General features: G+C 49.3%; 5 protein-coding genes across 5 annotated transcripts; 2 read left to right on the forward strand and 3 right to left on the reverse strand.

Moving 5' to 3' along the window:
* Positions 1-1,193: 1,193 nt before the first annotated feature.
* On the reverse strand, positions 1,194-2,289 carry PFICI_00435 (uncharacterized protein; the record flags this gene model as incomplete). The annotated part of the gene is made up of 2 exons (XM_007829016.1): positions 1,194-1,955; positions 2,080-2,289. 2 exons carry the CDS (start codon positions 2,287-2,289, stop codon positions 1,194-1,196), a joined length of 972 nt encoding a protein of 323 aa, XP_007827207.1.
* A 3,652-nt stretch (positions 2,290-5,941) lies between these two features.
* Positions 5,942-7,738, forward strand: PFICI_00436 (uncharacterized protein; the record flags this gene model as incomplete). Its single annotated transcript, XM_007829017.1, has 2 exons — positions 5,942-6,000; positions 6,067-7,738. The coding sequence occupies 2 exons, from the start codon at positions 5,942-5,944 to the stop codon at positions 7,736-7,738; spliced, it is 1,731 nt and encodes a 576-aa protein (XP_007827208.1).
* A 280-nt stretch (positions 7,739-8,018) lies between these two features.
* Positions 8,019-9,999, reverse strand: PFICI_00437 (uncharacterized protein; the record flags this gene model as incomplete). The annotated part of the gene is made up of 4 exons (XM_007829018.1): positions 8,019-8,604; positions 8,668-9,470; positions 9,524-9,867; positions 9,939-9,999. The coding sequence occupies 4 exons, from the start codon at positions 9,997-9,999 to the stop codon at positions 8,019-8,021; spliced, it is 1,794 nt and encodes a 597-aa protein (XP_007827209.1).
* A 1,353-nt stretch (positions 10,000-11,352) lies between these two features.
* On the forward strand, positions 11,353-12,104 carry PFICI_00438 (uncharacterized protein; the record flags this gene model as incomplete). The annotated part of the gene is made up of 3 exons (XM_007829019.1): positions 11,353-11,534; positions 11,653-11,861; positions 11,983-12,104. 3 exons carry the CDS (start codon positions 11,353-11,355, stop codon positions 12,102-12,104), a joined length of 513 nt encoding a protein of 170 aa, XP_007827210.1.
* A 1,089-nt stretch (positions 12,105-13,193) lies between these two features.
* PFICI_00439 (uncharacterized protein) lies at positions 13,194-14,560 on the reverse strand (the record flags this gene model as incomplete). Its single annotated transcript, XM_007829020.1, has 3 exons — positions 13,194-13,622; positions 13,671-14,114; positions 14,192-14,560. The coding sequence occupies 3 exons, from the start codon at positions 14,558-14,560 to the stop codon at positions 13,194-13,196; spliced, it is 1,242 nt and encodes a 413-aa protein (XP_007827211.1).
* Between the last annotated feature and the right edge of the window lie 4,240 nt (positions 14,561-18,800).

Raw genomic sequence — 18,800 nt, forward strand, 5'->3', positions numbered from 1 at the left:
TGTCTTGCCGAGGTGTGTCCTATATCGGCCAGCTGGGCTTGTGATTGTTGTTTGTGAATATCACCAGCCACTCGATATTCTTCAAGTCTTTGACTGGTTTCACTCGCCAATGGTTGTGTTGATTAGAGATACTGTTCTGGCCCTTGGAACTGAAAAGGGGGATCTTTGAAAGTCGATCTGCTTATTTGATCAAGAGATGAGGTCAGCCAGAAGCTGAAAGATGAAATGGACTGGCAATTGGAGCTAGGTAGAGAGAAGAGGAGCCTTACCTTGCCTGGCAACCCGACTTGGCTAAACCTTGCATTAGCGACCCGGTTCGAGGGTCCAGGCCAGAATGGCACCTCGGCTGCTACCGAGGTTGCGGGGGATCCATTTTTGCTGGAGCCAGCCGTTGTTGTAATACATAAGCGCTTAATACCTGCGGACGCATGATAAAGTGGATTGTTATATGATAGTTTTATATGACCTCCAGTTGACTGAATGGTATTCATAAGGATGGTCACTCCTTTTGCATTGACTAGAAAAACATACAGGTCAAAAGTCGTACCCGGTAATCCGACTACAAGTCGCTCAGGTATTGTGCTATATTTACCACCATTCACCAGCCTGCACTTTTATCATATTTATGGATTCATGCGTATGCATGTTCACCCAAGTAGTTTTGACAATCCTACTGATCGCGTAGGACATTGCTTGACCAAAGCTACCAGTCGTACAATCAAAATATTCCATGGTCCGCCCATGTCAAGATCCCACCGAAGCCCAAGTCTTGAAAACTATTCCGTGAGAAACAGGAAAACAGTATACTGACTTGTAAAAGCCATGGGATTTTTTGACAAGTTGAGTGATGAAGAACTACAATAATACGCAGTTCCAACGAAATGCTTCACCGAAAAACCAAAAAACGAAAAAAAAAAAAAAAAAAAAAAAAAAAAAGAAAAAGAAATGTCAACTACTCCCCATGGCGCCTTTTTCCTTGGACATCTCACCAAACAAAATCCATCATAACTCATGATTGATGGCAATTCTCCATGATACTGAATGTCCTTCTGTTTAAATGCAATTCGACACTTTCAAGTACTGGCAAATGTGGGTAAAGGGAGAACAGGGAAACTGCCACAGGCTGATAGTCGAGTTCCATCCAATGTTATCCACTTCATTCCAGAGGAGGAGTTTTTTTTTTTGCAATCCGATCAAGCGACCTGATTCGCAGCCGCGGTCAAGTACTTTTGTATGTAATCGCAATTACAGTCACTGTGGCGAAGAATCTCATTCTTCAGCGCCAGGATTTCGTCCCGTAGATCCGCGACGCACGCCGTCAGAAACTCCTTCTTGGACGACAAGTCGCGCTCCCGCCCGCGCAGCTCGTCGGCGTAGTGTCTGGTTTTTTCGCGGCATCGGGCGGCTGCGGCGCGGTTTTTTTGCTTGTTTTGCTCGTGCTGGGACGAGATGACGACGCTGTTGCCCCCTCCTCGCGGGTATGATGGTGGCGGTGGAGGAGGATGAGGAGGAGGAGGGGGCAGTGGTAATGGGCCAGAGGATGCCGTGGGCGACGAGACGTTGCTCTGTGACGATCGGATGGTGCCAGAGTAGCTGCTGTTGCTGTATGGCGAGTCCATTGTGTTGGGTGATGCAGTTCCACCAAAGTCGCCGGGCACACTCGGTCGGCGTGCAAAACTAGGTCGGCGCGAAGGAATGTAACCTCCATTCATGCTGATATCGCCGTTCATTATTTCAGGCCCGGGTGTGAGAGGGGATGAGCTACAGAACGGACTTGACCAATCCGCTGGGGAAGTGTGACCAGGGAGTGGTTCTGTGGTGTAGCCATCAACGGCGGCTTGATCGTGGACTGCTTTTTTATGCTGTGGGAACGTGGCGTATGGAAAGTTCTGAGGTAGTGGCGGTTCTGTCTGAAACTGATTTTGCTGAAACCAGAAATCAGGGTAATGTGCGTTCTATAGGCGGTAGATCAGCACTGGGATTCAGACGCGGTAGATGGCTTATCGTGTTGAAGCAGAGGACAAGTCGAATAGGGTCGAACAAAGGCGCCTCGGAACTGCGCAACCAAAGAAAACTCACGTAGATTGGTCTACAAAAGTCGGCACCAGACTCCTTGGCCCCATGTCCAACTCCATAGCCGGCAATATGAGAGTAGACAACAGGGGAGAAGGCTGGGGCATCAGGTGTTGTTGGAAAGTCTATAGTGACGTGGTCGTGAAATCCAGTAAAGGGAGAGGCGTATGGCTCTTGACCGCCGTGGTTGGAAAAGATCTCGTTGTTGCTTGCCATGATAGCTCTGTACAGTTCCATTGAAAGGCAATCGACCCTCGAAGGCCAAAAAGACCGTAATGGAATTCTGGATATACAGAGAGCACGGAAAAGTGCCGATAGGCGATAAATAAAAGAAAGATTTTCTTGCCTACGAAGATCACAACCAAAATGATGGCATTCGGAGACTTGAGTTCGAGCTGGTCACTAGAAGGGACGGTCCTCAGGTGTGTAGCTGGGGGTTCATTTTAGTCGAGGGGAAGAGCGGATCAATATTGGTGACTGGCCTTGGCAGTATCCGGGATCAAAGCTTAGTTATTAAATGGCTACTGTCTGTCATGCAGTCCAACTGCCGCAGAAAATGATTTCTCGTGAAGAGACACTCATTCGCCGGCAGGGCTGGATAATTCTACGGGACAGGTAGCCATTATGCCTCAGAGTGTCTCTAGTACCTCGCTGCTTCGAGGTAATATTTTGAAAAGCGACCAACAGGTAGGTAGCCTTTGGCACTTTCCAAGGCGGAACGCAAAGAAACCGTTGTAGATTTATGCTACAAGTATACTAAAGTTGTGCCCTAGCCGCAATCTTTGCGGCTGCATACAGCCAATCCGCAATGGAGGAGGAGCCTTTTCCAAGCCAATGAAATTTGATGTCTCAGCCAGGATTTCAGTGCTCGGTCATGTCGGTGAGTTTTCCGACCCAACCCATTTGTCTTTTGGACCATCATTGCATCAGACGAGTGTATTGTTCTTTGCTGAGCGAGGTGGAGTTGGATGTGTATCAGCACAGATGCCGACAAATGGGGGAAAAGGTCCATTCCTTTTCATGATTTCTTTTTCTGCAGAGAGGCAATAAAACGGATTTACCTGCACTCATCATTCTAGCAGCTGCCTTTGTACATATAGGCGATAAGTCAACAAATATCTCGATATTCGTTTTCTTGGTCCCGGCTAACTCTGCAGGATGTGATACTTGTTTTTGAATATGAGCTTTCACGACAACATTGACGAAAGTGACGTTGTCTACACTCAAGTGAAATTAGAGACTTTACCTACCTGGTTCCTGAACGGGTTTAGAAGCTGCCCTTACTGTACGTTAAACGACAGTCAAAGGCCCGAACCCTCTTCCATACAGACCTATATGCATTGAGGATCATGTATCAAGCATGCACGATGGTAGATCTTTCCAGGCTTATTGACCGCCGTCAATATGCCACCCACTTCCTCCTTTTTGCACCATGTTAGTACCTCAAAGGTACACGTATATTCAAGTACTAGCAAGGCTAGATCTACAATACCAAAGTCTCAAAGTATCACTGCCTAGGGCAAATGGTGTTCATTCAACACATGGCGCTGACATGGGGCCCAATCCAATGTTGCCCGAGACATATCAGTAAGCCTAAATCACCACCCGCCTCTGTAGACTTTGCATACGCACGAAACGGCGTGGGCGGCAGGTCCCTTTAGCTTCATCTTCCGGAACGGGCGAGTTACAGGGAGAAAAGTATGATGTGCCAAGATTACCCCTTTATCTTTTTGATTGGCTGACCTACGCTTTTTATTCCCATATTCCAATCGGCTCGGCATAGTGGTGATATACATGCATTTGATTGTGTCCATCACAACGGACCAGTGCTGACCATTCTATTCTCAAAGAGCCTAATCACGTCGTCTGAATGACATTCGACGATGAAAGAGATGCCGAAATCCGGACGTGGAGTTGCTTGATGGGCCCCTCTATACGAGCTGGTCATCTAATACGCCAGTCATTGTACCGCCACATGCTTGCTATTCTCACGCTTGACTGGATGATAAATGGCTCTAATGGCCTGCAGAACTGAGTGAATAAGATAAACCATGTAAACAACAGCCTACAGTGTGTTGCCAAGCTGGGCACGCGATCCTTTTGCTAATCTCAATGCTGGTTGTAAAAGACCAATCTGCCGCGGTTGGGACAACCCAAAACGAATAGAACAGTGAGTGGGTCGACGGGAACTTTCCTTATTTAGATTAAAAGACACGGCACTTGAACATGAAACAAAGGTGGATGCATCTAGACTTGTTCTATAGAGCTTCTTTGAAACCATGTCGCAACGACTTCATCCATTGGGATATCTCGAAAGTGATTTATTAGAGTGTTGATGGCTTCCAACTTGATAGCTCTCCACCATGAAATCATGAAAACTTGAATTTGCCAAAGAAACTTTCGAGTCAGCGGTTTGAACGTTCATGAGAATCTTTGCGGTCATGACTTTTTTGACAAAATGACACGTCCAAGAAAACGTAGCCATCAAGTCTCAGCCTTGCCGCCGCTTGGAGTTTGTACCATTCCACCTTCAGCGGGCTTGAGCATATTCCAAGTTCATCCTTCGTAAAGAGCCGTCACGACATCAGTGGCTGGCGGTTGCTTCTGCTCCCTGATATCGCAGGAAATGTTGCGCAAAACTCGAGACTCACGTACATACCTAGGTAAGTAACATTCAGACGGGCTATTGCTCATTTTGAACAAGATAGAACAAGCATGGGACTTCCGACTTTAGGTATCGTCGAGAATCGAGAGTGTTCATAGGACCTCGATGCTTCTTTGCATGAAATCGCTTAAGATGACTACTACAAACACTCATGCTGGGGTGTTCTATTTCGACCCAGGATCGATGAGCCAAAAGTTGAGCCATCGAGAGGGTCCCGCCCCGACGGTTAATTATTCCAATGGGCAGATGCAAGTGTCACTCAAATTGACTGCAAGGGGTTTGATAAAGCTGTTGACTACGCACCAGCTCCATCACCAACGATGGAGGATTTGAAATTTCTTCCATGCTCGCTATACTTCTGTATATCACAATGATTATTTTGACGCTATCCTCATCCTCTCAGAAAAGTTGTAGATGATCCAGGCTCCCACATCATGTCCCAATGGCCTCTGTAATTCAACCTGTACTCCAACATCTATCTGTCCACGCATATAGAATACAATTTGCTACTAAGCGGCCCAGCACCCTTATGCACTCCATCAACTACGCAGCAAGTGCTCTCCGACCCGCTTCACTTCAAGAAGCAAGTCCAGGAGAAATCGGGTTCAACAGATGAGCTACGGTCCGAGCGAATGACTTCCCCCTCCGACCCATGCCGGCGGTCCTGCGGCCAGCGGCCTGCCTCGATTTATGAGGTGTAGGTGGATATCTGCCCATGGAAAATACGTTGGAAAGACCCTTGTGGAACTGTCTTCCGAGGCCGGACGTTGTCGCATTGAATTGAACGGATCTAATCCGATCAATCCATGGAAAGGAACAAATGACAAACATTCACCATCACAGGTTATAATGCAGTGAGTAGGGGTATATATATATAAATATACCCTTGTTCATAAAAGTTCACGATTCAATTCCATCCACACTTGCGAGTCAGTCATTTCAAACTACAAAGGAACGGGTTTCTTTTTTACCCTGGACTACTGCACCTAACCCTTGGTTCTACTATCGCGTATCGAAATATTAAAGGTAACGTATCCACAGTGGAGAACAACAGGGGGTTGGTAACGGTTGTCCGATCACATCTTATCCGTCAGTTTGAAAATCTACTTCTTCCTTTGGCATCCCTATACTTTGAGAGAAAAATCACCTGGATCAAGTCGTGGAAAATAGGCTGGTGCCATTGGTAGACAGGAATTTGGAAAGATGGGACCGGACGAGGCTGGGCTTAGTTCCGACTGGGTCTTTTCTCTCAACTCGAGCCAGTAAGTATAGCCGCAAATTGGACAGAAATATCTCGGAATCCACGGAAGTAACCAATATACCGACAGTGTATGCAATGACAAGCGATGGTTCAAGACCTTGGAGCCATTTCCCACGGCCGTGGTGCAAAAGAGCTTCCTGACCAAGCCGGCAGAGACCAAAGCCGAAGGCGTCGGGACAGTCGACTTGCCGGTCAAGCGCTCGCCGCACTTGAGTGGACGATACGCGCACCATGTTCTACGCCTAGAGAATGTCATATACGTGCCCGACTACAAGTTCAACGTTGTCGGCATGGAGATTTTGCGCAAAAACGACTGGGTCTATGAGGGATCCTCACCGTTCAAGGATCAGGATGCCGCCATCCTCGACCAGCAGGGACTGCAAGTTTGCTATATGCGACAAAACCATGGAATGTCCTGCATTCGGCTCAGTGGCCCTCCTCACGGACCCGTGACTTCACCGACACAATTCGATGGGGAATCGATTCATATCGTAGGACATATCATGTGGCCGGAAACGGAGCGTGTCCGGTTCGAGAGGCATAAAGCAGCCTTGGCAAGCAGAAAGCAGGGCACAGAGCCAAGTATATTCACGGTTTCCGAGCTATTGGCCCATAATCGCCCCGGTAGACGCGGCTACACCACTGAGGAAAAGGCATGGCTAAAGAAATACCACGGAAATGAGTACAAATTCCTCCAGTCGCATGGCCTCAGCATCTACAAGGAAGATCAGCGCGAGGAAGGACGGGCCATTGCACGCAACATGATGCAAATGGATGAGAAGCGCAATGAAGAATTGGCCACTGTTCAGCCAAAGCATGTGGAGGAGCCTACTCAAGAGCAAGAGAAAAAGAAAAACAGGCGTGGTGGCAAGAAGAAGAAGAGCAATGCTAACAGTGAGACCATCACCGCTGGCGTTAGTGGCGATGCTACACATGCCAGCAGTGTCGATATCTGGAGCGGTGCGAATGCTGAACCCCACTTGGATGCGGTTGAGACGGGAATTGTTGATCAAAGTAACGAGCATGCTCAAACTGGCAAGAGGAGAAAGAATAAAAAGAAGAGCAAAGCCAAGATAACCGACTTGGCCACGGATACGGGCAGTGTTATCAACAACACTGGCACCGCCAATGTCACAAGAGATGTCAATCCTAGCAGCAACGTGGGCGGATCACAAATTCAGGAGCTGGAGCAGACTGCCGGAGTCACCCAACCCAGCAAAAAGAAGAGAAACAACAAGAAGAAGAACAGGAGCACGAACGAGGAGATCAATGCCGATGTGGGCGGCAGTGCCACGAGAAGCAGCGCATCCAATCTGTTCAATGACGCCAAAACCTCGAATAACTCCACTGGCCCAGAGACTGAGACGATCGAGCCGACCACCAAGACCATTCCGACCGGCAAAAAGAAGAGAAAGAACAAGGGTACTAAGAAGGCCAACATTGTTCCTCTCAGTCCCGAACAGCAGGAGCAGCAGGCACAAACGTACCTTCATTCGCTGATCCAGAACGTCGCCGCCAAGCACGAACAGGACAGGCAAAGGGCAGAAGCGACGCCTCCTCCTCCTCAAGTCCCGGCGACGATACCTCAGCCCAGCAAGAAGAAGAGGGGGAACATGAAGAGAAACAAGAACATTGACAGCAACCACACAATGAGTAGCATCGAGGCTCGTCCTGCCCGTGAACCACTGTACTTCATCCCTCCAGTTTGGCCGGCTGACATTTTCAAGACCGTGCCTTGATGAGCTAAGATTTTGTTCTATTTTGTTTCGAAAATGGATTATTGTAAGATATGGTATGAGGCAATGAGAATAAAGACATTGAAGATGAACCAGGAAGGGATGACGTGGCTCGCACAGAGAAGTATGTGACTGAACCACTTCCGATCAAAGACCTTTCAAAGTCCAGCATTGTAGAAACGACAGGAGCAAAATCCACAAACAAGCTAAATGTATGATTGTCTGAAATACTGCAAGAATATGAACTGCTCGCTTATATCCTCCTATCGAGTAATATTAATAATCAGTAACCCAATTCTTTGATGATAATGTCAGCCGCCTTCTCCCCAATAGCCATGGCTGTAGCCGCGGTATTGGCGGCAACATTTCCCGGAGCGATGGACAAGTCGACAATCTTGAGACCCTCCACGCCATGCACGCCGAGCGTCTCATCAACGACGCCGCCCTGCTCCAGCGGGGCCATATTGCACGTTCCTAGAGAGTGCCACGTCGTACCGACATGGTCTCGCGCCCACTGCGCAATGATGGCGTCGTCCTCTGCCGTGTACTCGATATCAGTCACATTAGCCAGCAGCGGCGCGTCCGTCTCGACCAGTGCGGCGGCCGAGCTCTGGGGGAACGGTGGGTGCATAGCCGGGACTTCTCCGCGGTATGCTTGCATCCGGCGGGCAATTTCTCTCTGCTTCTTGTACACCCAAATGTGCTTTGTCACGTCGACTGGGTCGGCAAAAAACCCCGTCGAAAAGTCGACTGGGTCGTCCAGAGTAGCGCCCGTGATATGCACATGTCCGCGAGAGTATGGATACACTGTAAAAGTCGTTATGGACATGTACTGTTCTGCAGGGTTCCCAGTCGGATCCGCTGCGTATCTGCTGTTTGTTAGATTGCGAGTTTGGGCGTCTCGGAGAGAGGGGAATGGGTCATGCACTCACCCGCTCAAGAAGGACATCAAGGCCAGAGGCTTATCCGGGTGGCCATTGAAGTCTTTCTTGTAGGCTGCCTGAAACTCAGGTCCGAGAGCAGAAAGATCGGCTTCACTGGGCCGCAGTTTGCAGGTCACTTCTTGGGCGTTCCAGCCCAGTCTGGGGTCCTTTGTTTGTATCATATTTCCAATGTCGACACGACCGCCGAAAATCCCGTCAATAGTTTCGTGTGGTTCGAGGCTCGACTTGTAACTGTATGAGATTAGGTGGTGATCTTGATAATTCTTGCCAATACCCGGAATAGGGGCAATGACGGGAATATTTGCCGCCTTGAGAATATTGGGATCACCAAGCCCTGATCTTTCTAGAATCAACGGGCTCGCCAAGGCGCCGGCAGAGAGCACAACTAGTTTCCTGGCCTTTATGCTCTGCGTCGTCGTGTCACTCTGTGACTTTGGATTCGCCCGAACTTCGACGCCGACTGCCCTCTTGCCGTCAAAGAGGATCTTGGCAACTTGTGTCTCTACAAGGACATGCAAATTGGAGTGAGCATCGTCGCCGAGTCTCGAATGAATGTAAGCATGAGCCGTGTTGGAGCGTTGCCCATCTTTGCTGATGAGACGCTTGGCACGCTGGACGCCATTGTTGCTGTCTAGATCTTGCAAATCAGCCTGCTCGGCCCAGCCAAGCTTTGTCGCCGCATTGATGAAATCGTCCTCGGATTTCTTCATCTCATACGGCCCGCGGGAGACGACAATTGGTCCCTGGTCCCCGTGGACGCCTTTTGGGTCGGGTCCATGGTAGGTTTCGAGCTGGACACACCGTGAGCATCTGATTGAGAATTGCTGTAAACGCGTCACTTTACCTTCTTTAGAAAAGGAAGCATTTCCTCAGCAGTCCACCCTGGTGTCTTCCACGAGTCCCTGTCATGTCGCTGCGCTCGACTATACATCATCAAATTGACAGAGGATCCGCCCCCGAGAACGTTTCCAACAGACACAGAGACCTGTCGTCCGCTTAGCTGAGGCTCGGCATTGCTGACATATGCACGGGTAGTGCTGCTCCCCGGAAGAATGGAGCCGAAACACAGAATTGGATACATGACAGAAGGATCACCGTCGTTGTTCTTGCCCTCTTCAATCACCAATATCGTCAGATTTGGGTCCGCATCACTTAGTCTTGCTGCGACTACGCAGCCAGCTGTACCGCCTAGATACCGTCAGTCAGCAACCTTTCTCGTTTAGAGCTGTAATAAATCTTTGGCGAGAGGTGGGAGTCACCTCCTACGACGATTACGTCTACTTCTGTGAGCTCGACTGGCAGCCTGGTATATAGCCCCATGATGAAGACTTTCGATCACTGGCAGAGAAACAATACAGAGACTTGGTAGGTTTCGATTGAAAGGAAAGTAAGGAGCGGGGAAGGCCACAGTCAGAACACGGCACAGAAGAGAACGAGTTTATATGGGAAGCAGTCAGATTATCTTAGTCTCGCTTGGCAAGTCTGAGGGCGAGAATCATCAGAACATGCAATGAGGAGATTGAGTTAGTATGCAAGGGATAGGTTGGATACTAATACTACTCACATAGGGGTGTCAGAACTTAGCTTGCGTTATGGTTGCATCAGTGGCTACACTTGAGTTGACCAGGATACACGATACTTGCGGGTCAGATCCACGTCCTTTTATAATTCAATGCACTCACCATTCATGATACACGCAATGAGGAAGAGAAACATGTATCTGCCGTCTTCTTTCCACATTCTAACAGTCCCATGCACAATGACCAGTATTGCGATTATTTAGCACAATATCTGGGTGGGACAGCCCATTACCGTCTTCCCCAGCTGCGACCCCAAACTTTACATGGCGGCCGCACATCCCGTCAGCATCTCTTGGCACTGCGGTGTTACCCAGTCTCAAGTAACCAACTTGCATTATCACATTCCTGTTGTTAGTATATTGGATGGGTTTGTTCAAACAAGAACCAACATCACAACTGCAGTCTGTTGGAACCTGGCGAGTAGAGTATGCCATATCTTCTGTGTACATTCCTCCGTGCTCCGAGACCAACACATTGCCTTCTTAAAGTCGACAGACACGGCTACATTTACAGACGCCAAGTTCATATATTATGGACAAATAGCTTGTCAAGCCTCAACCTTGGTAATTGTCTGGAAAAATGAAATGAGGCTGGACAATCATGTTCCAGCCTATAACATGGAGGAATGGCATCTCGACGGTTTCAAACAATGTCAAACTTTACTACTTTTGAAATCATGAATCGGTGCTTGAAATTCTGTGACAAGAACAATACAAGTGCGTCCGTGTTTGCTCATTTCGATCGATCCGGTGTCATTCCATCCCATCGTCAATAAAGCAGTGATTCAGCAACACTCTGCCGCTGACGCAGGCAAGCAATCTCTCTCCTCCAATATGTCCGCTATTCACGAATTATCCGTGGTTGCCCTTATAACTTCAATCGGCGCAAGAAATCACATTCAAAATCCACTCGTTCTTCCACACATCACATCGCATTGCTCTCGCGTTACAGCTACACGAGCCCTCTCAAGCAAACACGGCCAAGCCAAAAGATCAAAAGTCAAACTCAACAAAACAAAGCAAGCCCACCTTTACTCAACCCCTCAAGACGACAGGTTATATAAATAAGTTATATACAGCATCAACTGCCCACCATGAGTCAGTTCGCCGCCGTGGTCGCTCTGATTCTGGTCAGCCTCCCCTTCCCGACTCTAGCCACGCTGGCCTTTTACGGCCCCGAGGTACCTTGCATTGAGTGGATGACCACGGGAGACTTTCTCGTCGCCAACTGTCCTGCTAATGGCTACAGAGCCACGTCCGTCATGGATCTGAACCGGTACGTTTTCTCTTAGAATCTGGCAATACCCTTTCTCTTTCCGCCTTGACTCGCCCACACACCACCACAACAAGTGCTCCGTACCTTGCCTACAAGCATCACGGACCCTATACTCTAGGAAATTGGCACTGACTGACATGTTCTTCCCCGGAAATTTCAGCTGCTATGAGTTCATGGACGATGACACTATTGAAGCTGGTGACGGTCACTTCATCACCGCCAGCAACTGCACCTTTGAACCCGTTCTCAACGGTGGTAACAGCACCGCAATCACTTGTCCTAGCCACCAACCCGGCAAGGGCAACGTCACCTCTCACATCATGCTTGGTAAGAGTTTGCATTTTATACAAATCTCTCAATTCCTCTTCTTTCCTCTCTTTCCTGTCCAATCGAAGGAGACTGGCAATCATCTTGCTAACAAGATGTCTTTTGCTCTCCTGTCTGGTAGCCCACGTTGAGAACCGCAACGGCTTGCTTTGGTGCGGTGACATCGAAGGCTGCTACATCGACAGTCCCGGCTGCCTGAGTTGTCAGGATACTTGGATCAAGGACGGTGACCGCTGCAAGTGACGGCCTACGGTTTCCCTGAAGAGTGAAAGCCGTGTGCCTTTAGCATCACGCTGGGCCGGGTATCAAAGGTGGAATATACCGTCATTACTGAGTTGGTCAACCCAAAAACGTGGTGCCTCTCCTCCTGACCACTATACAGGGTTGCCCTGGTTTGTCCTACATGTCAATGCAGCTTAAACAATCAGCTACACATGAAATTGATCAGACGCGCATCTCAAGAAGTGAAGATTCATGTTTGATGACGCCTCTCAAATTTCCTGTTTGCAATCATTGCAACTTAAGATATATAAGCGCTGAATAGATGTCTGTTTCATGCCAGTCATATAGAAACTTTACCCAGATTGTCTGTGGTCTGCCTTTTCTTGAAGGAGACTCCGCCACCGCATCATCACATGACACGCCAAACTCGCTTCTTGCCAAAAATGTCAATATGCCCCAGCCATGCCAATAAAACTCATTCGTCTGCACCTGGCTTTCAAGCACAGGTAGTGGCAGCAACTAGTAAACAAAAACGCCTTGTATCATTGACCGTTTTCAAACGCCTTATACCCTCCCCCAGGAAACCAGATTCGAATGGACAGAGGAAAAAAAAGAAGAAAAAAAAAATACAAAAAATGTCTCAGGGACAGGCGGAAGTCATGCCGCCATGTGAAGCGAAAAGAACAAATCGTGGAGAATCGTGCCGAGAATTTCAACCCCAGATGCTTCTTGAGCCAATGTCAATATAGTAAGCGATGTGCTCATTGAAGGACGTGATTTCTCGGCACGACGAAGAAGAAGACGAAAAAGCAGAGTGGTTGCCGCTGTAAAGTGTTCAGTTCCGATGAATCTTATTCCAGCCTCCCCAGCATGGTGTTCAACGTGCGTAAAATTGCGGCAGTTCGTCGAGATATTGGGGCATCCAAAAGAGCCAAGTACGCAGTCAAGGCCAACTTGTTTCGTAGTGTGATACCTGGTATGGTTGGAATCATTCACCGCCATCCGATCCTAAAATCAAGTAGGCTATGGTATAGCCTGAAGAAGGGGATCTAAGTAACGAATGACGTTCAACCGCTCGAGAGAGGGCGCACGTTGTGCTGGGGCGAGTTCTCATCGGATGTCCAGCTGGAAAGGTTTGAACCGGCCACCAATAGTGGCACAGCGCGGGCATTTCCTTCGGGCACCCTGTTCTTCCATCAGTATATTGACACACTCACGACAGAGGCCACAGATGCATTCCGTGCATGCATAAGACTCCCGCAGCTTGGAGCTTTTCTGGCAGGCGGCACAGTAAATGTGAACATCCTGGGATGAGTAGCTTGGGGACGAGTCCGAAAGGCCAGTGGCTCCGATATGGAATTGATCGCCGCTCTCGCCGCTCTCCACACTAGGGAAAGGCTCGGGGATTCCTTGATGGAACGAGGGAGGTGTCAGAGCTTGCTGCAAAGGCGAAGCTTGATATCCATGGAACGATTGAATATTATTATGAGGGAAGGGGGGCATAGACGCCCGGTGGATGGATATAGGTGATTGAGGCACCTGATATGTCAGTAAGACAGGATCGATCCCAAAAGGGGTTAAACCCACAGGAGTTCTATCATCCTCTATGTCTTCAGTTGCTGACGCAGCGGCATCGATAAGATCCTCCCATCGTTTACCGTAATCCGTGGAAGGTTCAACGGACTGAGCCTTACGATCCAGCCCCCCAGTTTTCATACGGTCATCATTTTGGATTCGTTTTAACCATTCAGCCGCTTGGCCTCTGGACTTTTGCTTCTTATGCCCTGGCTTGGTCACCGATTGCTTTCTACGCCGATGGGGACCGAGCGAGCGTTGCAAAGGTGGAAGCGTCGAGGATCTCCCAGTAGGAGGTGAATTAGGTAGAATAGACGGCAACAAGTCCCTTTGTGGCTGCGGTCTTGCACCATTCAAGGGCGGGAAGGGCTCGCTTGTGGGCTCAACATTGATGGGCGGCAGTTCAATGGTACTTCGAGGAGGAATTCGAGGGCCGTCCGTATCGGACTGCCATTCCTATCGGTTGAACAGTGTCAGAAATACAGCTCCAATCGGTTGAAACGGGGAAAGGGGATAAGCGTGGCCGAAGTTACCTCTGCAGAGTCCCATCCCGAATCCATTCTTTGTGCCTGGCCTAGCTGCGCCAAGGCGGCTGCAGCACTCTCCGTGGGCAACATGGCACCGCCAGCAAAATCTGCCAGGCCTCTTGGGGTATCTGGTGCACTTGAATCATCTCGAAAGTATGCATGGTTCATCTGTTGATAACTTCTGGGTGGCCGAATGGGCGGCTGCTGTACCGGATGATTGCCATGAGGGACACCACCACCATTGACACTATTCTGCTGTGGAATCTGCGATCGATCTTGGGGCGGCGTATTGATCATCAAAAGAAAACTCTCCTCCGTGGCAGGGAGTTTGGGGATGTAATGCTCGGGGTGTGCTCGTCGGATATGCTCTTGCATGGAGCGATACCTCTTTTCCTGCCGAGAGGAAAAATTGCGTTAGCTAGCTCGGATCACACGGGAAGAACATGATCATCTTGTTCAAACCAGCTGCGGTAGGGACAAAGAGTGACAAGACACCCTTTGTAGAATCGCGATAGCTCAGATAGCTCTGACAGCTTTGCGAAGCTGAGCCGAGCTGTAGCTATAGAGCTGGACCTGAGCTACAGCTGCGAAAGCTCAGGTAGGGATCTGAACAGTGGGCAGGTTGCTGGGAGCAGCTGAACCCGGCAAATAGGGTAAGAACTCACGCCGATGCAACGCTTGCGACAACTGGAGCCATCCTGATTGCGTAGAGGACAGACAACTTCGTTGTTTGCATCGATGATTGAAAAGGACGAGGTGAGGGACTGTCTCGGAGGCATCTTCTTCAGTTCAGCCAAACCCCACCATGCGCTGGGCGGCGAGGTCGAGGCGGGGGGGCTTGTGAGATTGGTGTTGCGATAAGCGTCGAGAGGACGATAGCAATCGGGGTCTTCGTATTGGATCTGAACTCAATTCGCATTTGACAAAACTTCGGTTTGGAAAAAGGGCAAACGCTGCTGCGGTAACTGCTGTACAAATGTTGGCAATCTCTGGAAATTGGCGCTCAATCGACCGATCTAATTGACCAGTTCCGTTGAATTGTGTGCGTGTGAAATGTGTGGGTGTGAAGGAATGAGTGAGACGTAGCAGCGAAGAGGAAGTAATAAAAGGCAGAAGCTAGGTTGGGTACTTCTTGCACTGCCAAAGTGTTACACTTTCTGAGACAGACAATGGAGGGGGAGGGGACGCTGGGTTGGGTAGGTAGATAGGTCAGGTCAGGTAATAGATACCTAGGCCGGTAGCAGGTAGTAGGTAGTAGCTGGACCTGGGCTGGGCTGTGCTGTGTGGGAAACTAAAAAAGAGACAGACCCTCGAGTCGGGCCCCTCGCTAATGTCCCTTCTTTTTTTTTTTTTTTTTTCCTTCTCTTGTTATTTGAGGTGACGGAAAGCCCAGTACCAGACAAAAGACAGGAAGTCCGGGGACCTTTCAATAGGAAGGAGCAGGAAACGGTGGCTGTTGGTAAAAGACCACTTCAGGCGAATCTGTAATTTGAGCGGCCGGACTTGAAGCTTGTTCTCTTTCTCTACCTTTTTGACCGAGTTGACTGGGAAAAAAATAACCATGCCGAATATTGAGCTTTTGGTCTGGTGCCATGCTACAGTCCATTCTTCTCCATGGTATCCATTCCATGAATTGTTACCTAAAATCGCAATTTTACTTGACATTACAATCTATTTCCTATTTAACGAAAAGCACTGATCAAATACCAGGGACTCTCTGGCTTTGTAGGCAGGCGCATAGTAATCCTACTGCCCAGTGCAGCAGTCAGTGCCCAGCACCCACCCCCGTTCATATGGTTCACACGAGATATCCACAGATACACTGGGGCAACCGTTGACAAGTTAATTTCTCCCTTCTTCCCTTTCACTTTTCTCTTTCTTGTCTAATGACTGGTCTTTATTGACAAAGGTATGTTTGTTGTGCTTGCAAAAAGAGAATTAATTGATGGCAAAGCTCGAGCATCTACCTAATGTCCCTCCCTTACCATGAGCCGCCTTCAGCGCTCCGGGCTGTTTTCTCATTCGGTCATTCTGAAGCTCTTTGGCTCCCCACTCTGACCGAGCCGGCCACCCAGATGATCCCCTCAGCCGATCCTCGATCGAGTCAGGAAGCTGAGCAGTTCAGGGATGCTAGCCAATCAACCAATTGCAAGCCTGACATAGAAAGGCTCCCTGACCCTGGGACTCCGGGCGTCTGTCTTTTTTGCCGCTCTGAGACTGGCAGATTTGAGCGAGGCCGTGCTGCAGCGGACACACAGGACACTTGGTTGTCAGAGATGCTTCAGAGTGTCATTACTCGGAAGGTTTCAGCTTCTTGCAAACCTTCTTGCCGATAAACTGTCGGATTACATACGCTTGACATGTTGCTTTTTGACCATATGACTTACTGACTGGCTTGACTACAGTAGCTAGTGCTCAATACTATTATACGGGCATGCAAGTCAGGTCGAATCGCGGGGTTCTTGCAGCTGGGATCAAGATTAGAGGCGACTGACCCGGCTGATAAAGCACTTCTCCTCACCCCCTCCTAGCTCTTTCGTCAAAGCAGCTCGGCAGCATTGGCAGGTTGGCAGGGTCATACTTCTTCCTCCCCCTGGACCCGGAATGGCTAAACCCGTGAGCAACCAATACAATAACACCGAAATTCGGTGACTACGGGTGAACTCGCCCTGGAAAATTGCTACCAAACGCCCAGAGCTCAACCTCTGCCACCACTGCTACTGCGCTAGAGAGAGCCTCTAATTTTTTTTTTCCCTCTTCCACCCCCACAAGTGCAGAGACTTATGGTCGGCGGCGGGCAAGCGGGGACCAGCAAATTTTGATGCCGACATGGATTCATTTCATGTTCACATGCCGCCCAGAATCATGGATCGGGGGCGACCGATGATAGCTCCAGGGAACAACCCTCGACTGTTACTCGTTGCGCAGGAGAAACGGTGCTTTCAGAGACGACACCGCCCTTCTACTTCGGCAATGACGAGTCTTGTATTAAACGGCACGCACCTTGATCTGGGTTGCAAAGAACGCGGATTCAGATTTCTCCAGAAAAGCGCTAAAGGGACCCGAATTCATCAAGCACCCATGAGTTTTTGAGAGGTCGCATCGTCCTCACTGGGTCAAATCATCTGCAGGTCACACCCGACGCGAAGAGCTCGATCTGCAGCGTGGGCAAGCGTGGGTTACGTAGCATTCGAGCTCTACTTCACTAGTGAGCAAGCCTGGGCTCTGGAAGAGGCACCCCATGTGAGCTCTGAAGCTTGGGCGTCATGTTGGCGAGTAACATCACCAATGAGCTTGCGACAATGCGCCTCGTCCCTTTTGCCACACAAAATGCGTACGAACGAACCTGGATTCATACCTGGTAATGACGATGCCTTCTGAGCATTCTTTGCACAACCGGGTTGGCGGGCATGCCCTCTTGAATTGCGAGTTGGCGAAACGAAAACGGACATCAGTCGTACGCTCATCGCATGCAACAACCATAGAGTTGAGTCCCCAGAAAAATTGCCCCCAAAGACGGACCCGTAACGGTGCGGGCCCCATTCGAGCTACTGCGAGTGCTTTCGCAGCAACAGATTAGCTGCTGCCGCTCAATGCATGCCCAAGTCTCATCTGGACATGTCTGGGTTTTTCTATATTAGTATCCAGAATCCTTCCTCGGCATGATGTCTCGGCAAGGTACAGCAGCTCGCGGTCGTGCCTCGAACAACTTCACCGTGACTGCATTACATGGCTGGTGTTTTCAGAGATCCAAGCTCCAGCTGACATGAGCTCACCATAAAGCTCGACTAAAAGCTGGAGCATATGAAGCTTGGAATGAGAGCTTCATCGATAAGAGCTCTATCGATACGGAGTAAACTGGTCGCGAATCTCTGAATGCCCCTCATTTTTTCAAGGGTCCAATACAACCCGCCCAGGATACCTTTGCTAGTTGCTCATCACTTGCCTTAAATGGTTACGTACTTGCAAGAGCTTTTCGAGCAGCTACCCTTTTGCGCCTGGGCTTGCCGTTCGACTTTACTTGAGCTCGACGAGCTTGCCCAACTCGACCGAACAATTCAAAGTTGTAGTCGATTTTTCCAAAAGCAGTTTTCCCCAAGTGATAGAGACATGCATGTACAAACACCATGTGCCGTTTACCATTATCACAAAATGGTACTACTTTTGTCTTGATCCTTGCCTAGCTATGAGCTATGGCTTCCCAACCCCAAACCAGGATCTGAAGCGGGTAAAACAGAACACTCGGTAACTTTCTGTGCCGCGATGACTGCATGCCGTGGAGGACACACAATTCCGCTTCAAGCGATCTTGTAAGCTTACTTGAGCATAGTTTGTAGTCATATCAGCACAGGCAGGAAAGCAGTGGAGAGGTCACTACATGCCCATCTCGGGATACCACCGCAGAGGCTCACCGAGCACAGATGCTGGGCCATCAACTGCCATATCGAAGCTATGCAAAATCCGCTCTGGTCATTCTCGTTAGATACAATCCACCCAAACAACCACAAAGCATAGGGAAAAGCTGCTCCCTTGCCCATCATTGATGCTTTGACGAACAGCTTTCTGGACACCAACAGTCGTGTCTTGAAGTTTGGGGGGGGGGGGGGGGGGGGGG

Source organism: Pestalotiopsis fici (assembly GCF_000516985.1).
Source record: "Pestalotiopsis fici W106-1 unplaced genomic scaffold PFICI_Scf_1, whole genome shotgun sequence".
In the NCBI taxonomy this organism is placed as follows: Eukaryota; Fungi; Ascomycota; class Sordariomycetes; order Amphisphaeriales; family Sporocadaceae; genus Pestalotiopsis; species Pestalotiopsis fici.